Genomic DNA, 22524 nt, shown 5'->3' on the forward strand with positions numbered 1-22524 from the left:
TTACGAGACAGTTTTTTCCCATGACTAACTGACTAAAATTTTGTCCAATGTTTAGTCGACTATTAAAGGGAAGCCGTAAAAAAAAATGGATGTTTTTTTTCTATGGATTTTTCCAAAGTTGTATAAATTCCCATGATTTTCCAGGCCTGGGAATCACCATGTTAAAATCCCCTTATATTGGCAGGTTTTCCATAGAGATGCTCCGATCAGCATTTTTGGGGCCGATTACCGATCACCAAAATCATGATTGCCGATCACTGCCGATCACAGAATGGCAGGGGAATGGGAATCTTTTATCTATAATCTAGCAGAGTTTGCACCGTTTGTAGAAATGTGTTTATTTAATTGTATTTAGAAAATGAGATGTCTTAAGGCTACTGTAGGCCAGCTTTCCCAAATAAGGCAGAGTAACATTAAATTATTCCAAACAAAGAGGGGTCAGGCAGACCAACACACATCAGATCAGCCGGGAGGGGATCAAGTTACACTTAGGCATATTTGGAAATGGTAGCCTCTTAATACACCCACTACATTTTCTAATTGGCAACAAAATGTACAACTTGTTACACCAAAACTGGCTACTGATAAAAGAACAAAACTATGGCAAGTTTTTTTCTGTTATTATTATGAACGTCTGATGTAGTTGAGCAGAATGCTCTTTTATGAAGTTACTTCATTAAAGGACATATTTAATGAGATTATGCCTGAAAAGGTTTTGGATTTTTTATCATATGTTCATTTAAAATATATATTGTATAAAATGACTTCTTGTTTATATTTGTTTTGTTTTATTGTATTTATATGATATTTGTATTTTTATAATTGAATTTTTGCCATGAAAATAGCTTTGAATGCTGACATGGCATTAAATAAAATAATCTGAATCTGATGTAGTTTAGGAACCAACTACGTCAGATCAAAAAAAATAAAATACCACCACCACTTTTGAAACATCTCGCGGCATGAATGTACCAATACAAATAAATAAAAACATCTCCAGTTAACTCAGAGCATTCATTTTGTTCATTAGTTAAATAAGAGGCGATCTAGCGCTGAAATTTTTTTATTTTTTTTATCAAGTGATCAAAGTGCTCGTTGCCGCAGCGATCAGTGGCGCAGATACCGCGTTCTGTTGTGGCTCGCGGGGTGCACGGTCTTCACTCGGACGCGCGCTTCAATCCGTTGGGAGACTCCCTATTCGTTCCGGTGAAGGAGAACTCATGTTGCCACTGCCAAGCTCCACTCTGCTGTCGTGTGCCCGTGCGCCACGCATGCAGGTGGGAAAAAGTCTCGCGAGTAATTCACGTCACATGATCGGCTTTTTTGATCGCCGCTTTTGGGGTTCGCCGATCAATCTATTTTTAGCCAATATCGGTCGATCACGATCATGATCCATCCGATCAATCGGAGCATCCCTAGTTGTCCATGAGTAAACTGATGTTTACCTGTAAAGAGGTGATCTTGTCGTAGTGCAGTGTGGTCATCTCTTTCTGTGTGAGAGCGTTTCCAGTCTGATCACTGATCTCAAAGCCAGCGTAGAACTTCAACATGTCCAGCAGCTTCACACAACAAAACAATCATTAGAATAGTCAAGTGGAATAAACTGTTGAAAAAGCCTCACAAAAGTTGTTTGTGCTTTAAAAAAAAAATCATTGAAGTAGAACAGACTCAGTCATATCAATATCAGCGGACATCTATGAGCTTTAATGTTATCAAACCAGCCTGATCAGTGTAAGCTGACACATTTAGGCTGATCAATTACAGCCAAATTATCACTATTTCTAGTCTGCATACCTATATTTAAACAAACTAAAGTAAATGAAACATTTACTCTCGAGTCTGTAAGATAAGTTTTAGTCTACAGCACAGGCATTTTGTTTCTTTATAATTTGTTATATTAATATTTGTTGCACATCGGCATGTATATTTTTTTTATTGTTTCATTGTATGCTCATCTCTTAAATGATTGTGGGACAGATTTTTATTTTTTTTTGCAGTTGATTTTAATAGAGTAAAAAGTTTTCCACTAGATTATTATTGGTTATCCATATTGGCACTGCATCTGCAAATTATTACATTATTATTACATTAATTCTTCAGGTTTGCTTTGCTTGTTTGTAGGGGTTACTGATTGTATATCAATATGACTATAAAGTAATAATAATAATAATAAATTAATAAAAAGACAAATAATCCTATTTCACTCTAAAAATTGATATATATATATATATATATATATATATATATATATATATATATATATATATATATATATAAATAATAAATTATGATACATTACAAATGTAAAATTACAATACTAATACTTATGGCTGTCTTAATATCTTCAAAATTGAGCAACGTATATTTTGATGCAAAACCGCAGGAGCCTTTAAAGATAAGTGTTTCTCAAAGATGTGTTAAATGTTTTGTTAAAGCAACTGAAACTCAGAGCAGATGCAGTTCATGTGAACAGTCTCTGCGCTCTGATAGTTGCGCTGGGCTCCATGAGGAGCGTGGTGTTATTTGGATGAATCATGTCTTGCGCTGCTGGTGGTTGTCGTTTCCCTGAGCTGTACCTGGCAGAAGAGGTGTCCTTCCTGCTCCCGCTCGGTGAGGTGGGACAGCTGGCAGTTCACCACCAGATGAGCGTCGTCCAGGAGTGTGTTGAACCAGCGCCGGGTCGGGAGGAGAGCCTGACAGAGAGACACGGGGAAACACACACACATCTGAAGTCACAGTACAGTCCTGATCAACGGAAGGAGTAGGGCTTGCATAGACTAGTCGAGGAGTCGAGAGATCGACTACTTCAACCACTGGTCGGCGCTGTCAGAAACAATCTACTACTCAAGCGTACATTAACCATAAATGAATTAAAAATGGTGAACGTCACCAACAGATCAGATGTGTGGAAGTATTTTATCAAGGATGACAAAAATGTTGTAATTTGTAAGGGGCCGTTCACATATAGAATCTAAAAATTTGTGGAAAGTGCGGCTGTGCCGCTGTCTCCTTCTTTCCACAAGTGCTTGCGGCCGAGCTTTCGATGATGTTACGGAAAGGCCGAAGGTGATCGGTTGGTCTTTGTCACGCTTGCAGCATTCTGAAAAGTTGAGATGTTTTCATTTCGCAGATGCATCGGTGCGTCTGTAAAATAGAGCACCGCACCGTGTGAGCGTTCCATTATAAGTGCTCTTGCCGCAAACCAACATTTGAAATAACGAACTTGAGCGCGCAAAAGACGCGATAAGTAAACGGCCCCTAAAAGCGGACACTGAGTCTGAAATGAAAGGCAAGAACAGCCATTTATTTGGCTTTACTCTGTTACATGAAAATTAAAAAATTTAATGTCATAATTATGTTTTGAGAATTTACTTATGTAATTGTTGCATTAGGCTATGAATTAATAAATATTTATTGATAAAAACAATTTAATGTCTTTTCATTTACAGTAGCATGAACCACGAGTTGTGCAACCCCTAGGAAGGAGTGACAGATCTATTATTTCGTATTGTGACACATCTGTGTGTAAAGGTTTAATGAAAAAGAAAAAATATAGCCCATCCATCCACCTGTATCCATCTATTTATCTATCCATCCATCCATCTCTTTCCATCTATCTCTATCTATCCGTCCATCTGTTTCCATCTATCTATCCATCTATCTCTATCTATCCATCCATCTGTTTCCATCTATCTATCCATCTATCTCTATCTATCCATCCATCAATCTATCTGTATCTATCCATCCATCTATAGTCGATCTGTATTTATCTATCCATCCATCGTCTCTGTATTTATCCATCCATCTATCTAGCTATCATCCATCTATCTGTATCTAACTATCCATCCATCTATAGATCCTAATGATCACTCAGATCATTAGGATCACATCAGCTAGAAATACCAAGGGTTCACTCATAGCATGGCGAGTCCGCTTTTAGCTACTATGCCAGCCGCAGCTGGAACCAGCTTCCAGAAGAGATCAGATGTGCTCCTACAGTAGTCACATTCAAATCCAGACTCAAAACACATCTGTTTAACTGTGCATTTACTGAATGAGCACTGTACCACTGTTCGTCCGACTGTTCGTACTGTATTTTATTTTATTATTTTATTTTTTGTTCTAAACTGTTTTATTTATTCTGTATTTTATCTTTTATTCTAAACTGTTTTAATTATTCTGATTTCTTTTGATATTTTAATTTCTTCTATGTAAAGCACTTTGAATTACCATTGTGTATGAAAATGCGCTATATAAACTTGCCTTGCCTTGCCTATAGTCTATCTGTATTTATCTATCCATCCATATCCATCTATCTATCCATATATCCATCCATCCATCCATCGTCTATCTATCTATCTATCTATCTATGTTCCAAATGTTGCTTTATCTTTTCATTTAAAAAAAAAACTTGCAAAAAATACTTACAATGTCAAAAAAAAATTAAAAATGAAACATATCCACAAGTAAATAACATGCATTTAGAAAATGATGAATTGTGAATTTTAATTTCATGCCGACTTAAACATTTTTACAAAAAGATAACGAGAGAAATTAAAATAAGCAGCAGAACAAATGCTGGCATGAAAACGTACCTCCAGGTCAATCATGAACTCAATGAATCTCTCACAGTAGTGAACCTTCTCCATGGAGACGGAGCCTAGAGCAACACGAACCATAAAACACACATTAGACCAGTGACGACACACCTCATTTCACACAGACTTCCGTGAAGAGAGAGTGATCGTCTAATAAACAGGGCGCGCTGGCCTCTTGTGTGACCCGAACAGGTGCTTGATGGGAGGAGGGGCCGACGAGAGGAGCGAAGCTGGGTCATGGCACACGATGGTGAAAACACAGAGAGATACTCAAAGCAGAAATAAGGTCACAGCCTGAAGGGCTCCATGAACACTGAGGCGTTATGGGTAACAGAAATCCACCCCATATTAATGTCTAGCACTATATACATCCTGCAAAATGGGTTTTCCAGTGTCAGTGCTAATGTCTAGAGAGCAGGGCAGGTCAATATAAATCAAGACATGCATTTAGCCATTAAAAGGCCTTTTAGTATAATTGTAAAAACGTACACCTTCAGATTGTGGTTCATGAACACTTACTGGACTGAAGCAACTTTATTGCTGATTATCCATAGATAATTTTTATAAAAATCATGTGCAAATATGAGTATCAAATATGATCATCAGGCTTTTGAGGAAGGTTTATTTGTTCATCTCTCATTGTATTGCATTATATGTTTTAAAACTCCAGAGCTTTTATAATAAAACTAAGCATTTAAATGTCATCGTATTGGCAGATATGGAGTCATATATATATATATGAGAGGGAGATCAGTGAAAAATAAAATCAAAGAGAGAGAGAGAGAGAGAGAGAGAGAGAGAGAGAGAGAGAGAGAGAGATATGACTGCTAGAATCAGAGAGAGAGAGAGAGAGAGAGAGAGAGAGAGAGAGAGAGAGAGAGAGAGAGAGATATGACTGCTATTTATATTAATTTTAAGTATCTGTTGTATTGTAATAAAGATCTCATTGATTTACATTACAAGCATCAGAATTATATCTTACTTTTTGGCCTCATAAATATCAGCATCTGCACCAAATTGCATATTTTTGCTCAATTTGAGCCTCTGAATAAAGGTGTTTTTACATTTTTTAAGTATGAGCTTTATATTCTCACTATGTTCAATATGAGCCATAAAAGCCTGATGTATCAAATATGATACTCAACAAAAACACAAATATGTAAACATTTTTTTAGATTTCTTATATTCTGTCTATAGGTTTGATAAACTTTAAAATAAAAAAATAAAAAGAATTTTCTGATTATTATTTTGTCAGCCTTTATAGTATTAATATAGAAAAGAGTTATTGTAAATTGCAACAATATTTCACTATATTAGTGTTTACAATGTATTTATCATCAAATAAATGCAGCATTGGTGAGCATTTTTAAAAATCTTACCGATCCCAAACCAAACCCAACATGAGTGTAGGTATAAAGGTTCTGAATGTAAAGCTTTACCTGACGCAGGGATGGACATGAGAACCAGCAGGAACTTCTTTATGAGAGCAGCGAGGAAGGTGCGCTCCTTCTTCGCTCTGTGGAAACACAGTTCATGAGACACACGGGACATTGTTTTGACGTGTTTCAGGTTTGTGGGGTGTGAGGGGGTCTTACTGCTCCATATCCTGAGGGTCCATCTTCTCATAGTTCTTTTTAATGAGGTTCCAGAATTTCTGCAGTTTTGGGACCTTCTTTAATTCCTGCTGCAGTCTCATCTAAATAATTACAAAACCTGGAGTCAATTTGCAACATCTAAAATAGTGGACAAATAGTGGACAAACTATCAATTCTTGAAAGTATATGCGACATGGAGATTTATTAGTCATTAGAAATTAAAACTTGTTTCATAGATCACTATTATTGTTCATATTTTATTAAAGCATTTAAATGTATTAAATACAATTTATTAGACATCCTTTTTGATTATTAAAATTTGATCCAGTAAAATGTAAATGGGAAATACAGAATTTGGGAAAAAATATAGAGGAATTCCTACTGCTGTAAGACACATGTGCACGTACAGCATGATGTGGAGATTAGGGATGTGCCTGAAGCCGGATACTATGTTCGGAAAGGAAATTACGCAATTGAAATTGCTTTTGAATGTGCACTTTTCACTTTCCAATTCTACAAATGCTCTGTGTATAGGGAGCAGCGATACCGACTGACTAGCGCTGTCAAATAAAAATTTTAATTTCGAATATTCGTTGAATAATTTTTTTTTAAAAATCCTGCACATTCTAATTTGTGGGTGTGTCAAGATGCACGCAAGACATGATGACGTAACTGACGCTGTTTGTTTTTGTTAGCTCACCCAGTACAACGTGGTGCGGCTGCGCGTTGCTCATTTAAAAAATGTCGAGAAAAGGCTTCCTGCTGACGAAAACCCTCTCAGTTGGTGGGGAAAATCGTGCAACGTCATACTTGACCATCCGTGCACATCGGTCAGAGCTGAGCGTGTGTTTCATCAGCTGAAAACATCGTCAACAAAAGGCGCTCAGCACTCGCTCAGATCAGGTTGATGTAAATGTAGTGAGAAGAAGTGGATGGTTTCTGAATGTTAGTTTGCTATCTTGTGTTCATGTAGTTCATTACGCGTCTGTTGAAGCGTGTTTTTTCAGGTTACTTATGCACTTACACAGTTTTATGCACTATTGTAACTGTATTTTCCTTGTATGCAAATTAAGGAAATTACATTTAACTTAAAGGGGTGGTATAGTCCCCCTTTTTACAATAATGTAAAATAAGTCTCTGGAGGTTTTAGCTCAAAATACCCCACAGAATTTTAAAAGATTTTAAAGTTTTCCCTTTTTGAGTGTGAGCAAAAACTCGTTGTTTGTGTGTGTCCCTTTAAATGCAAATAAACTGCTGCTCGTCAGAAACTGTTCTGCCTTTTATGTTCAAACTGGAGTCGGACAATGATGGAGATACTCAAGAAGAAGTGACAATATGTAGAAGCAACAGGACATTTCTGAATGGTTAGTTGATGAATTTATGTTGCTGATGTGGAGTTAACTATCTTCAAATCATTGATAAGCATATTCTGTCATGATAATCTATAAATTGCTCGTGTGGGAACTGTTGTAAGATGCCTACAGAGTAACATGTGAAAAGACGGATGCAACAGCTTGAGCTGCAGACTCCAAATGTGCTCTACAACAACTCTTCTCTTTTATTTCTCTTACATTAAGTATTGCCTTTAGAATTGGAATTTTGCCAATATTTCAGAAAGAAATCCAAATTGAGCTTTCTTCAGCCCTACTACTGACCACATATTTTACAATTTAAGTTTATTATTATTATTATTCATTTTCCATGCCTTTCCGAATTCGGACTTGGGCTTCTGGCACATCTCTAGTAGAGAGAGATCATATGGAGCATGGAACGTGTGTGTGTGATGCAGTAATATTCACCGGAAGCAGACACATCCACATGGGCAGAGAGACCAGTTTCTGCACCTGCTCACGGATCAAGTCCACTTCCTGCAGTGAAGAACACATCATAAAAAGTTCTGTTAAAACTGCTAAAATCAAGTTTTTCTGTTTCAGTGTTGCCATATTTACGGCCTTTGCTCGGTGGTATGACTCTAAGACTGAAGCACGATGACTCCGCTCCTGCCACTTACCCGTGCTACTTCACACATATCAGTTAACAGACTGAAAATCGAGTGTGTGAAACTTTTACTATAGGTGCAATTTTCTGCACTGACACCTCTCACAGCATCACAAACATTACAGATGTGCATTTATTCAGGCTCATGAAAGACATTTTTATTGCCACCCAAGCCTATAGTCTAACATAATTAGCATATTACAAACACTAGACAATGAAATCACATCCACAATGCAAATGGGCCACCTGAAGGGACGGGACACCATGCCTTAAATTAGCAGCAAGCCAAAAATAGATGAAAACAGCCTTGAACTGAAGCTGTAGTTTTACACATGAACCCCTGAGTTTAGAGAGCAGTTAAAACCCCTATAACGTGCTCTGTTTTGCAAAGCAACAGTGCCACCATGTGATGAGAAAAACAACAGGTAATGTAGTAAATCCTTTGGCCAAAAACCTAGACAGTTGCTAATGATTGAGTAAATGAAAAGCATGTGACGAACCAGACTGTTGAAGCAGTGATCGAGGAAGAGGAGAAGCACCGTCTGTTCCTTCAGCGACAGGCCGAGCTGCTCGCCCGACAGACACGACTCCATCACACACCTGAAGAAGTGAGGGAAGTGTGTGGGCGCGCGCTTAAAAACCTGAACAGAGAGAGAAACAACACGTGTGTCACGCTTACATCATATCAGATGGGCCTGGAAACAGAAATCAGCAGCTGTGGTTGCCAGATCTTCACAATACAAAAAATACAGTAGGAGCATTTTAAGTTTTATAGACTGACCTTAAATTTACTGTAAAACTGCATATTTCATTAAGAGAATGCATTTGAATATACAGCATTACTAAAATCTTTGTGTTTTTTTTACCTTTATAGTAAACTGACCACCTTAAATGAAGGAGGTAAAGCAGCTTCTCCACAAGCTGAAGTAAACACTAATGTCTAGAAGCTGCACAGTGTCATACACACAAGCACGTGTCACTCAATGCCATAAACATTCATTTAACAACATAAAACCCTAATGTACTAATTGTGACCAAAGTATCTTATTAAATGCCGTTCATCTACAGAAGTGTCATTTATTTGACTTGTGTGTTTAAAGTCCGAGTTGAAGACAAACCTCCCAGGCAGGAACGTTTTCCCGAAACTTCTCGTTGACGATGCAGCAGATGGACATCAGGTAGCTGTTGGTGGAGGCTTCAGGTGTGTAGTTCAACCACAGGTAACTCTCCAGATACTGGCTGAAGAACAGACAAGCACATCAGACACCTGTGTGTAACACACGGCTCTAACACACAGACTGCTGACAGAAAACACCAACCTGAACTCCAACAACATAATCTTTCTGACGGCAAATCTGAAAAGAGAAGACCAAAGTCAATACACACTCCAAAGTGGTCAAATTGCTCATTTATAGCACTCATGCATTTTATATTGAACATAAATAACTGAATATACAATGGATGCTTGTTTGATCTATCAATTCCGACTATTTTTCTAAAGAGCTTTGAGTTTATTTCATGCAATTCAGAATTGTAAAAACATTACAAAAACAGCCAAGGTCACTTTAATAGACACAGGCCTGGTTTCACAGACAGGGCTTAGATTAAGCCAGGATTAGGCCTTTTACTTCAATTAGCTTTAATAAATGTGCATAAAAATAAAAAATAAAAACATTACTGGTGTGATTCTTAAGAAAATAAAATGGCAATGACATATTTTAAGATTTGTCAGCGCAAGTCGCTTAAGATTAAAACAGCTCAAACATACATTTTAGTCTGATACTAGGTTTAAACCTTGTCTGTGAAACTGGGGGTTAGCATAATAACAACAACAACAACAACAACAACAATAGTAATAATAATAGCAGCATATCATTAGTGAATCGTGTATAAGTGCACTTTACACTCCAATAACTGTACATGAATAGTCTTACTTTGATTTAAGAATCTCATTCTGATAAATGTCTTCAATGACCTGAAAATAGAAAATATTCACGAGTCACATCCTCAGCCAGACTTTAGATACAAGTTGATCATTCACTGACACTGATAAAAAACTGATCTGTTAGTATAAAGTAGTTTCTTTATTTATATTATTCTAATATGTATACTATATTCTGAAAACTCCTGCAGACTGAAGTTAAAAAGGAGAATTAAAGCACAAAATGTGTCATCTTACCTGAGAATCAAATGGTAATTTATTCTTGACATGAGGCGCCCAGTATTTGTTTGAAAGCTTGAGAGAACAAAAAGACAACACGGCAAATTTAAGAAGATGTACACAAATAAACCGACTGTTTTGACTTTATAAAGTAACGTTAATCATAACTCACCTGAGTGACATATTCAGCGTTAATCTGATCCACTGAAGGCGCGGAGGTCTTTATCAGTCTCGAGTCCTTCTGCATGTTTCGATCACTGATCATTAATAATGATGATCAATCGAATCAAATAATCATCAGTCTTACTGATTATTTCAAGCTAACGTAACGTTACTGTAACCTATATCAATGTAATGGCTGAAAAGTTCATTCACTTCTTTCAGCATTCACTGCTGAAAAAATAAAAGATAAAATACACGCTGGAATGTGAACTTAATCAATACTGATAATCAATGCAAACTTTGTTTATACCAGAGACGTCATGAATACGTTATTAGCTTTAGCCGTATGCTCACATGTGAAAGTATGAAAGTCGCGGCTAATGACAATTTCCGCCTTCGGAGTTTCCTTCCAAAATAAAAGCCGTATGCTGCGCCTACTTATACTACGCCCTAAAAGCATCTACTCTTTTTGTGAAGAAAAGTATATACTTTTGAGTGTGTAGCAAAAAGTAGACAAGCTTTTGGACATACTACCACGTCATACAATTGCGCCTTTAACGGTTGCTCCCTGCTGCATCCTGTCACAGTAAATTGGCCTGTCAATCATCGTGTCACAGTTAAAAACCACATTTATTTTCATTTCAGTTCCTACCGTATCGGAGAGAAATGCAAAAGCACGTTGATCTACAGTCTCTTGTCTTTCATGCGGAGACTCTCCTCATATCAATGCATTATATATTAATGGTGAATTTAAAAGTTAATGGCCAAACGGATCTTTATAAAAGTCCAAATATAACACGGATTACATTAAATAAATAAATAAATGCAGGTTAAAATTTGATTAGCCACTCAAACCTTTATCTAAACCTCTCATCGTCGGTCGCGCATTTCCGCCATGTTTTGTAGTTTTTTAACACGTTTTACTCGTGTTTGTAGTTCCTCCTCCAAATCGCAATGGGTTGTGGGCAATGTAGCCTTTAAAGAGCACGGATCCAACTTTCTTTTACTGTCTATGGGATCCACATTTCTTTTACTTTCTATGGGATCCACACTTCGAAAATACACCGTGAATATTAGTAGACCATCCGGGGACTTCTGGCATACTCTTCTCAATACTATGCTTGGGAGGGACACACCATAGATATGGGGCACACTTAGGTATTCTAATCTCGCATACTGTTTAGGGTGGATACTAGTACGGAGTCTACGGACATTGAGACGCAGGGCGAGACCAGCGGTTCTCAGATCTTTTTCTTTCTTTCTTTTTAAACAGGGAGTGTCAATAGGCATATTAAAATAAGCATTTCAAATAATAAAATTTCAGGCGGATGCCGGGTATTTGAGAATCTGCTGTCTGTGATACTGATGTGCTTGCAGTTTAACACAAACGGGTATTTTATTAATAGTAATTTGTTATACAGTATATTTTCTATTATTATACTATTATCTTGAAATAGATATTTTACAATTGTCTCTTCCTAAATTACTTCCTAAAATGGACAGCAATATTTAATCATGATTGGCAACTTGACAAATAAGTTTTCAATATTGGGATTTGTAAATGTTAAATTAACATTTAAAGGGGTGGTTGATTGAGATTTCACTTTTTTTTTTCATTTTAAATAGTGTGTAATGTTGCTGTTGGTGCATGAACAGTACTGTATATGGGTATTTCCCAGAATTCGGGCCTATTTCTGTCCAGAGGGCGTAATTCTATTAAAAACTAATTCAATCTAATACATTTTAGCACCACTAATTAGTATAAACAAAAACAAGCAGACTTATTTTATAGCTGCTATTACTAATGATTTTAACACTTTTGTGGTACAATATCTGTGTTTTGGTGATGTCCGCCACCAGAGTTTTCACTTGTCGTAACAAATCTCAAACATTATTTATCACAAATGAATTAAAAAAAAATGCAAATGAATTAAATGTTACCTGAACTAATAAACTACAGGCACAGATTAAGCATATATATGCATTTTGTACTTTATTTTGCTTAATTTCTACCTGTCCCATGGTTTAGCTGTCATTACCAACACGCTCTGCATAAAGGCACTTTTTAACAGTTTTTTCATCAAAGTTTTATTTGGTAGCCATGGTAACCTAATAGCATAGTGGATCACATGGATTTCAAGCTGCAAGACTGATGCCTTGATGCCAAGAAAAGTAATAAATCTACTCTTTATTCTTTGTGTTGGGCATGTACACTTATTATGCGTCATTACCATATGTGTTGTATTTCTGTATTTTTAAACATTTTTGGATTATTTTTATCACTTTATTAGTTAAAAAAGTGTACATTACATGTAGAAAGCTAGCTACACTTGCTTAGTCATCATCTTTGCTAGCAAGGCTAGTTTTTTGACTTAATTGTCATTCCCAGCACAGTCATTACCAGCACATTACAGCTTGTGCTGGTAATGACAGGTTGTGGCGGTGATAACGGCAGATACACACAGTTCCTGTTTGGTCTTCCATAATCAGATTAAACTGTGTTTTGATGTTTAAACCAATTAATAGCTGGAGGGTTTTTTTTTGGTCTGAAGTCACTTAGGCCCTTAAATTACAATAGGTTATGATCGGTGATTTGTCATCACCGCAACAAACTGTCATTACCAGAACTGCAATGTCATCACCATCACCATTACCATACATATTTTTGCCAATAAATGATGTATAAATTACAAAAACATCCTACAATTATATAGAGTTGGACAGAGTTGGACAGTCTAAATTATCACTGTATTAAAAAAGTTTTGATATATGGCATTCCCTTAAAATAAGCTTATATTCCAAGCCAGGGTAGATTGATGAATCAGAAATGTAGATACTTAAGTGACTATAATTAATCTTGCAATTAAAAATCAACAATTCCATTAAGTTCAAGATAAAATAGATTCCATGTGAAACCACAAAATGTTTTAAAAGCACTGATTTATCATTTAAGTTTTATTTTTTTACATACATTCGATGATGTGATGGTAATGACACATTTACTTGACATAGTTAAAAAAATGGCAAAAAATCATAAATTCCCTTATCTTATGGTCTCAATCAAGCTCATAACATTGTACCTGACTTAAGGACTGATAATTTATACCAATTAGTCAAATTTGGGATTTTAATTTTCAAAATTGCAGCAACCCAATTTGCCCCTTAATCTGAGAAATGCCCATATGCAAAATTGCTGCGCTGAAAGTTCAACGTAAGCAGAGATATCGTCTTTAAAAAAAAAAAGTTTAATGCCTTCAAAAACAAGGCGAACGAGATACTTCCCCGGTTTTATACGTAAATAACCCATAAATTTACATCAACCCTCCCTCCAGAATATGCAAAAAAGAGGGCATGGCCATATTTCTGCAGCTTTGTCGAAGAGTTATAGTGGAGAGCAGTAGTCATGCCGTCGAAAGTGTGTTATTTTCACCCAGCTGTCAGGTCTTCCGTGTTCTGGCTTCCTACGGATGCTGTAGTTCGTCAACATTGGCTACAATTTATGTTTGATTATGTTCCAAAAATTACATCGTAATTTAGCTCTCTGTGCTGCGCATTTTACTGAAGACAGCTTCCAGAATCTCCACAAATTCAATGCCGGATTCAACAAGAAACTGTTATAAAACATGAAGCAGTTCCAACTTTAAAACCAGAGGCAGCAGTTGTTGTGCCACAACCTGTAAGTAAGACTTAATAATTTTAAATGTATTTGCATGTATAATTTTAGACGTAATGTTTTAGTTTTATCAAGGACGTAAACAAATGACAGTGCTGGCCAGTAGCCACTTAGTTATGCTATTTCGTGCGTCTATGACAAACGTGTACACACATTTTGGACCTGAATTTGTAATTATGTAGTAATTCTGTAAATGTATTTTCCATGTATACTTTATGACGTAATTTCTCGACTTGATCAAGAACGTAAACCAATACCAACAAAAATAAAGGTGCCAGGAAGAACCAAAAAGGAGATATATCCAGCTGCAGACCCGCAGCACCACCAGTTTCAGAACCCCAGTGCCAGAACCCCAGCGCCAGAACCGGAAGTGAGGGAGGGGCGGAATTATTTACAATGACACAAGCATGGTTATTTTTGCAAGTATTTAAAAATATTAAAAATTGTTGCACCTTTTAAATAATATTTAGGGTATGTTTTTATTACACAGTGAGTCACTGCTCGTTGTATGAACTATAACTGGTATGTGACAAATAAAGAGCAAGACAGTGCTCGTGTTGTTTGAAGACGTGAGAGTGCGCGCGCGCGGCCGGGGCTCTCTCTCTCTCTGCTCGTTAAGCGCCCTGTCATGCGCAGCAGTCATCTATTCCGCCAAAAAGCGGACGATCTGACGGGTTTTAGAAGATTTAATACAACCTGAAACTAAAAAACAGACCCGACCTCTATTTGAGACCGGACTTATTTACCCAGACCTGCAGCCACACCAGGCGTCTAAAGAGACAATCGTCTATTTGGGACTCGGCTATTATTTGAAGTACGGTACATTTTTATGGTTTCTTTTAAAACAATGCCGGATCTTCTCTCTCTTTTTAGATTTTTGACATTATTTTACATAAATAAAAATGCATGCTGCACATGTTCTTGTGAAATAAAGTATATTTTATATAAAATGACCATAAGTTTCAAGCATTATTTTCACGATCAGGAAGTAACTCTCATAATACAATAAAACGGATAACTATATAGAATTATATTACACAAAATCAATGTTTTAAATGCTTATTGTACTATACCTTAATGTATCATTATAATAAGTATAAAGTATGACATTTCGTGTGTAATAATGACGTTTCGTGTCTAAGCAAATTACGCTCCAAAACGTTAGGTGGCGTTTCTCGGTTTAGAACGTAAGCTCCGCCCCTCACTTCCGGTCCTGGCGCTGGTGTTAGAACGTAAGCTCCGCCCCTTACTTCCGGTTCTGGCGCTGGGGTTCTGAAACTGGTGGTGCTGCGGGTCTGCAGCTGGATACTATTGGCAAAAAGGGGATTTCACAGCGATGCCATAGAAGAACCTTTTTTGGTTCCCCAAAGAACCTTTCACTGAAAGGTTCCTTGAAGAACCTATCTTTTCTTAGTGCCATAAAGAACCTTTTTCGGAACTGCAAAGAACCCTTCTCAAAGGTTCTTTAAAGAACCTATAACAGTTCTTCATGTCACTTTATTAGGTTCTTTGTAGAACCATTTATGAAAAGTTTTTTTGACACCCATAGTAAACAAACATATAAAGAAAATGCAGGAATAAAAATTATTTTATTTTTATGGCCTATGGCCAAATGTATTCATTTCATGAATCAGACAAACATTTCATTATACATTTAATTTCAATGAATCAGACGTTTTAATTTAAAACGTCAAGACAGCAGAAGCACTAAAATAAACCAGATATCAACAGAAAACAGACTCAACAAATAAACCAGACTCTACAATAATAAACAGTCCACTCCAAATGAAAACTGCAACTTAAAGTATTAAAGAGATAGTTGGAAGGATGGAGAGAACATGGTTAACAATGCCTGGTTTCTGTTTCGCTTATAATTAAAGGGATAGCACACCCAACAATGAAAATTATCATCATTTACTCACCCCCAAGTTGTTCAAACCCTGCACACAATTCTTTCTTCTGTTGAACAACAGATATTTTGAAGAATGTTGGTAACCAGAAAGTTGATGGCTGCTGGTGAGTAAATGATGATAATTTTCATTTTTGGGTGAGCCATCCCTTGTAAAATCCCATTGTAAGAGAAATAGCAGAAGACAGAACTGTACTACAGGGAATTATAAACTCTCTTCACACAAATAGGGACTGGTCCACTCCTTTAAAAACAAAAGCCTCAAAAAACAACAATGTCTTTCTCAGGCACTTTGGGTAGGCGACATTATAGATTTGATACATCGAGAAGAGCAGGCTAACACCCAGGGTAACGTCAATGCCCCTCATCTTCAACCATGTCCTCTCCATCCATCCTAATGGAAACACTGCCACTGGCTAAAGGGTTCCCATTCTCGCAGTCCTTTAGGACGATGGCTGGGGTTGGGTGTGGAGGATCCTGTGAAAACAAACACACAGTATTTTACGGTGATTTTTTTTTATTTTATATATATATATATATATATATATATATATATATATATTTAACAATATTATATCTAAAAAGAGCATATTTAGGGGCCTATGGTTTCAATGTACTTATTGTGTTGATGTTGTATTGTAAAACACTTTAGCTGCTATTGTGTGATTCGGCTAAGAGGTCTTTAGGAATATTAATATTAATTACAGCTGTAATTACATGCAGGTATTTTTTAAAATATTAAGTAAAATGAAATCAACAAATTTTGGTGTTGAGCTGAGAGGGTTGTGGTCTGTTGCTCTTTGACATATCTTTCAATGCAGGTTTATATTGTTTCAACAATTTTTGCCTGACCCCTGGGGGCTCCGTATATTTCGAATAATATTTGTGGAGAAACATTACACCGTTTTAATTCAGAATCCTAACCATACATTGTACTAATTAAAAGAAATTTATTAAATTAGGTCAAATAAAAAAATAACACAAAAGGTCAATGAATCCGTACCAGAAGTGATAGTGCAATGTAGCAGCTAAAGAATAATCCTCCACCAAATTGCCAGTAATCAGCTGGATACTTGGCGAATCTGAAGGGGGGGAAAGAAGAAATTATTCAATGGAAAGTCCTTAAAAAGCAGTTTTTTTTACCATTCCTTTAAACAATCTTAAAATTGATTTAAATTATTAAAACGATTGCCATTATAACATTCACACAACATGAACTGAGTAATGTCATCTTTGAGACTGTTATTACATGATTAAAAATGTAAACATACACTTAAAGCATGGCAATCCCATTGTTGTGATAGTCTACGTAATACATGTGTACGTAAGACGCTGTATGCGTGTACCGGAAGTGTATGCTATATTGAACATGTGAACCCCAAGTAAAGATGTTCGTACACATACCTCTGATGCTGTCGAGTAATACTTCATGGTGGCAGCGGTGGGATCGTAAAAGAGCATTGTCTGCGTGATAATTGTCCATAAAAAACAACGACTACTTTTGACGTGAGTACAAGATAAAGGCGTTAAAATGGCAGCACATTTACCAATGATGAACTGGTCTGACCCCGATCTGAGTGAAGCAATGTCTTTATTCAAACAAAAAATGAATCTGTACATGGAAGATGAAGAAATAACGGATGCAGGGAAACAAGCTAGAAAAATATGTAGAGGAATTGGAGATGAAGGATTAAAACGACTAAATGCAAGTGGGCTTAGTGATGCAGATAAGAGAGAGCCTGACACCTTGTGGAATTTCTTTGAAGGGCAACTAAAATTAAATGTGAACTTCAGAATTCACAGACTCCATCTCATGCAATATAGACAAAAGCCAAGTGAGAGCATCGATGATTTCGTGACTAGAGCAAGAACTTTAGCACTGAAATGCCAATTCACTGACGATGAGCTCAATGAACGCTTAGTCGAACTTATCATTGCCAGTACTCCTTTTGATTCCTTAAGAAACGACCTATACAGCAAACCTAAAGGTCACCCCATTGCCGAGGTACTAGCAGAGGGACGAAAGTACGAAGCCTTAGCAGCTGGTAATGAACAGATACAACAACTTGGTATGTCACAGACTGAAAATGTCCATGCTGTAACAAGAGGACGAACATGTCAAAACTGCAACACAAACCACAAGCCAAGGCAGTGCCCTGCATACAACGATATATGTTCTATGTGTGGTAACAGAGGCCACTGGGCAAAGTGCTGTAAAAAGAGCAGACGACAGAGACAGCTATCCAGCCAGTGCAGAAGAAGTAAGTCACGAACACGCAACAGATACCAAAGCCACGCTCACCCATGGAAAGACCACAAACGCAAAGATGAGTCCAGCATTAGCACTGTAGACAGCACTAAAGATGATGAGTATACATACCAGCAACACTTTTACTCCATCACCATCAGTGCAAAATGCATGCATAGCATTCATGTGAAACCACCCAGAGATGAGGCATATACAACTCTGAATATTAAACCACCTCTCCTGCAAGGACATGGATACACACTTCGCCTGAAAATAGATACAGGGGCATCTGGAAACACGCTTCCACTGCGTACATTCAAACAGATATATGGTGCATCACCACAAAGCATGGAACATCTCAAATCAGCATCCAATGTAAAATTGACGTCATACACTGGTGATGTGATCCCCTGCTTTGGAACCATCAACATGCCATGCCAGCACAAAAAGTCCAGATGGATAGATGCAAAGTTCTATGTCGTTGACGTACCTGGACCAGCCGTGGTTGGACTACCCACAAGTGAGCTCCTCAGCCTTGTGACAGTAAATGTTGATGTGATGACTGAAAGAGAAAACAATGAACATGAAGGACGACAAACAAAAGTGAGTACCCAACAACACATAAAAGGCATCAAAGAACTAAGAGAGAAATACCCAGACCAATTTGATAAAATTGGCAGTTTCAGTGGCACAGCAAAGCTCATCCTAAAGGAAGGTGCTAATCCATTCATCGACCCACCACGCAAATGCAGTATCCACATCAAGGACAAACTTCAAAATGAACTGAACAAACTTGTCGATCAAGGAGTCCTGCGAAAAGTAGAAGAGAACACAGATTGGTGTTCTAGTCTTGCCTTCAGCACCAAAAAAGACGGATCACTTCGAATCTGTTTAGACCCTCAGAAACTAAATGCAAGCCTGAAGAGGTGCCCTCACAAAATTCCAACTGTGGAAGAACTTAACCCCAAATTTGCAAATGCAAAAGTGTTCAGCAAGCTAGACGCAAAAGCCGGATACTGGTCGATACATCTTGAAGAGGAGTCACAAATTATAACGACGTTCCGCACTCCTTTTGGCAGATACTGCTGGAGACGCTTACCATTTGGTCTCAGTGTGTCCCAAGACCTTTTCCAAGCCAAAATGGACCAAATTCTTGAAGGTCTTCATGGTGTAATCAGCATAGCAGACGATGTTGCAGTTTGTGGAGTTGACGAAGAGGATCACGACAGGAATCTGATAAGCCTGATGGAAAGAGCTGTAGAAACAGGTCTGGTGTTTAACAGTGACAAATGTATCATCAAACAGCAGAGCATATCCTTTTTTGGCAACCTGTACACAGACAAAGGCATCAGACCAGATCCAGCTAAAATCCACGATATACAAAAAATGCCAACGCCACAAAGCAAAGATGACTTTCATCGATTCATGGGCATGCTAAACTACCTGTCACCCTACATACCAAAGTTTGCTGATAAAGCCCACAATCTGAGAGGATTGCTAAAAAGTGACTCACAGTGGGTATGGGACACTGATTATCAGAAATACTTCGATGACCTAAAGAAAACAGTGACTGTTGATGCTTGCTTAAAGTACTACAATCCAGCAGCCACCCTCACACTGGAGGTAGATGCATCACAGAGAGGCATTGGTGTAGCACTGGTGCAAGACAACAGGCCCATTGCTTTCGGTTCGAAGACATTAACTGAATGTCAATCAAGATACAGCAACATTGAAAGAGAAATGCTTGCTATTGTGTATGGTATGCAGCGATATCACACATACTTGTACGGCAAATCATTCATCGTAGTAACGGATCACAAACCTCTCGTCACCATATGCACAAAGCCTCTGCATGCTGCTCCTACCAGGCTACAACGCATGCTGATCAAAACACAGGGATACAACTACAGCATCGTGTATCGTCCTGGATGCCAAATGATTCTAGCTGACACTCTCAGCCGCCTGCCAAACCCTGAAAACAATGAAGACATTGAACTTGATGAACGCATTGATGGGCTGGATACCGAATTTGAAGACCCTGAGCATCATACTATTGCAATTGTAAACTTCTCCCCAAACAAACAGGAGATTCTCAGAACTGAGACTGCAAAAGACCCCAAGCTCAGTGTGCTAAAAGAAATCATTCATCAGGGATGGCCTGACAGAATTCAAGACCTGCCAAAAGACCTACGCAGCTATTGGCCTTTCCGAGATGAACTTGCCATAGAAGCTGGAGTTGTATTTAAGGGCAGACAAGTGCTTATTCCAGAATCCATGACCAGCGACATTCTGACTCAACTCCACGCAGCCCACCAAGGTGTTGAAAAAACACGCAGGTTGGCTAGAGAAAGTGTATATTGGACAAAGATAAACACAGACATTGAAAAACTGTGCAGATCTTGCAGTACCTGTGCAGAACATCAAGATGCACAACCAAAAGAACCTCTCATTCCACACAAAATACCCACAAAGCCATGGCAATACCTGGCGTCAGATCTATTCGAGATCCATGGACATCAGTACCTCCTTACAGTGGACAGGTATTCCAAGTACCCATTAGTTGACGAAATGCCCATACCAGTAAGTAGCCATGCAGTTGCACAAAAAATGCAAAGTTACATGTCTTTATTTGGTCGACCAGATGAAATAATGACAGATAACGGACCACAGTACACGGGACAACCTTTCAGGAAGTTCATAGCCGATTGGGGAATCGAACACATCACAAGTTCACCACACTACCCAAAAAGCAATGGATTTATTGAGAGACATGTGAGACACATCAAATCCATCATCAAAAAAACAATACAACACAAAGGAGATGTACAAGTGGCTCTGATGCAGGTGCGAGCGACACCCATTGACAGTGAGTTACCATCCCCTGCAGAATTACTCCTTGGCAGACCAATCACCACACTCCTACCAAGTCATGCAGATCCAGGTAAACTTGAACACAGACAGCACCTGGAAAAAGGGATTACAAGGATGAAAACACACCATGATCAATGTAGTGGTAGAGACTTGCCACCATTGTTTCGTGGACAGAGTGTGAGAGTGCTGGACAAGGAGAGGAAAACATGGCACACAGGGACTATTGTGGAAAGATGCAAGGAGCCGAGAAGTTACCTGATCCAAACACCAAATGGAAACACAGTCAGACGTACTAGGAGCCAACTCCGTGAAATGTATGCACCACACACACAGAAAATCCAGAAAAAGGTACAATTCGCTGAAACACCCAAAAGAGATGTGGTTGAACAAAGCCACAAGAATCCAGTTGAAAACAAAATCACACAACCTCTTGAAACAAAAGCAGACAATACAGGTACTGAGACAACAAGACCAACATGCACAAGGTCTGGACGGGTCATTGTCAAGCCAGCGCAATACAGGGACTATGTGTAAAGCTGAATTAATAGTCAAGCAGTAAAAAGAATACCAAATATGGACTGAATGCTTATTTTGCACATGTAACCACCAAACAGGTTGTTATTGTTCATTATTGTTATAATGTGCACTCTATTGAAAAAAAAAAAAGCTTGACATATTTTTGTTAAGAATCTTATGTTATACGAAAAAAAAGAAGCAATCTTGTTGTTGTATTGGTTGTCTGAGGTGTTTACACATTTATGTTAAACAGGGGGGATGTTGTGATAGTCTACGTAATACATGTGTACGTAAGACGCTGTATGCGTGTACCGGAAGTGTATGCTATATTGAACATGTGAACCCCAAGTAAAGATGTTCGTACACATACCTCTGATGCTGTCGAGTAATACTTCACCCATCAGAAATGTGTATAATAGCAAGGGAAGCACACACACAAAAAAAGCCAATAGGTAACTTACACCAAAATCAAACCATTAAATAATTTTACCTGCAGCAGCATTTATCCTATTATGACACGTCTGAGGGTCTTTCCCTTAATGGTTTCCAGTGATTAAAGAGATGACTGATGAAGGTGACATGAATCCCCTTTCAGTGCCCCACTTCAGCAGAAAAAAAGACAAAAAGTTACTCAGACTTTCTATCAGTAATGTTAAATGTCTTACTTTAAAGATGAAAATCATACTTAATACTATACATTAATCCCAGTGTAGGTTTTTGAACAGTGGGTAAAATTAACTTACTGTAGTTGGTGAATGGGTCTTTCTGTTGGGTGTTCTCCCCCGATAAAAAT

At 37.8% G+C, this 22524-nt stretch overlaps 1 protein-coding gene and 1 long non-coding RNA gene across 2 annotated transcripts in view; both read right to left on the bottom strand.

The window, feature by feature from the left end:
- Positions 1-11607, bottom strand: part of aqr (aquarius intron-binding spliceosomal factor) — a 71248-nt gene extending 59641 nt beyond the window's left edge. Inside the window, exons 1-12 of the mRNA XM_077238569.1 lie at positions 10525-11607; positions 10371-10427; positions 10126-10166; positions 9511-9546; positions 9310-9430; positions 8692-8832; positions 7993-8061; positions 6194-6294; positions 6038-6114; positions 4596-4660; positions 2577-2693; positions 1446-1559 (exon numbers count right to left, since the gene is read on the bottom strand). Of these exons, the coding sequence (XP_077094684.1) occupies positions 1446-1559; positions 2577-2693; positions 4596-4660; positions 6038-6114; positions 6194-6294; positions 7993-8061; positions 8692-8832; positions 9310-9430; positions 9511-9546; positions 10126-10166; positions 10371-10427; positions 10525-10617 (1032 nt within the window). The 5' untranslated portion in view covers positions 10618-11607. The remainder of the gene's footprint in view (positions 1-1445; positions 1560-2576; positions 2694-4595; positions 4661-6037; positions 6115-6193; positions 6295-7992; positions 8062-8691; positions 8833-9309; positions 9431-9510; positions 9547-10125; positions 10167-10370; positions 10428-10524) is intronic.
- Positions 11608-15757: 4150 nt separating this feature from the next.
- On the bottom strand, positions 15758-22281 carry LOC143746333 (uncharacterized). The gene is made up of 3 exons (XR_013206497.1): positions 22222-22281; positions 17100-17178; positions 15758-16573 (listed from the first exon to the last, which is right to left on the bottom strand). It is a non-coding gene; the product is annotated as an uncharacterized LOC143746333 (long non-coding RNA).
- Between the last annotated feature and the right edge of the window lie 243 nt (positions 22282-22524).

The sequence above is a fragment of the Siphateles boraxobius genome, unplaced genomic scaffold, assembly GCF_051911475.1.
Source record: "Siphateles boraxobius isolate OS27281-9 unplaced genomic scaffold, OSU_SipBor_1 22, whole genome shotgun sequence".
In the NCBI taxonomy this organism is placed as follows: domain Eukaryota; kingdom Metazoa; phylum Chordata; class Actinopteri; order Cypriniformes; family Leuciscidae; genus Siphateles; species Siphateles boraxobius.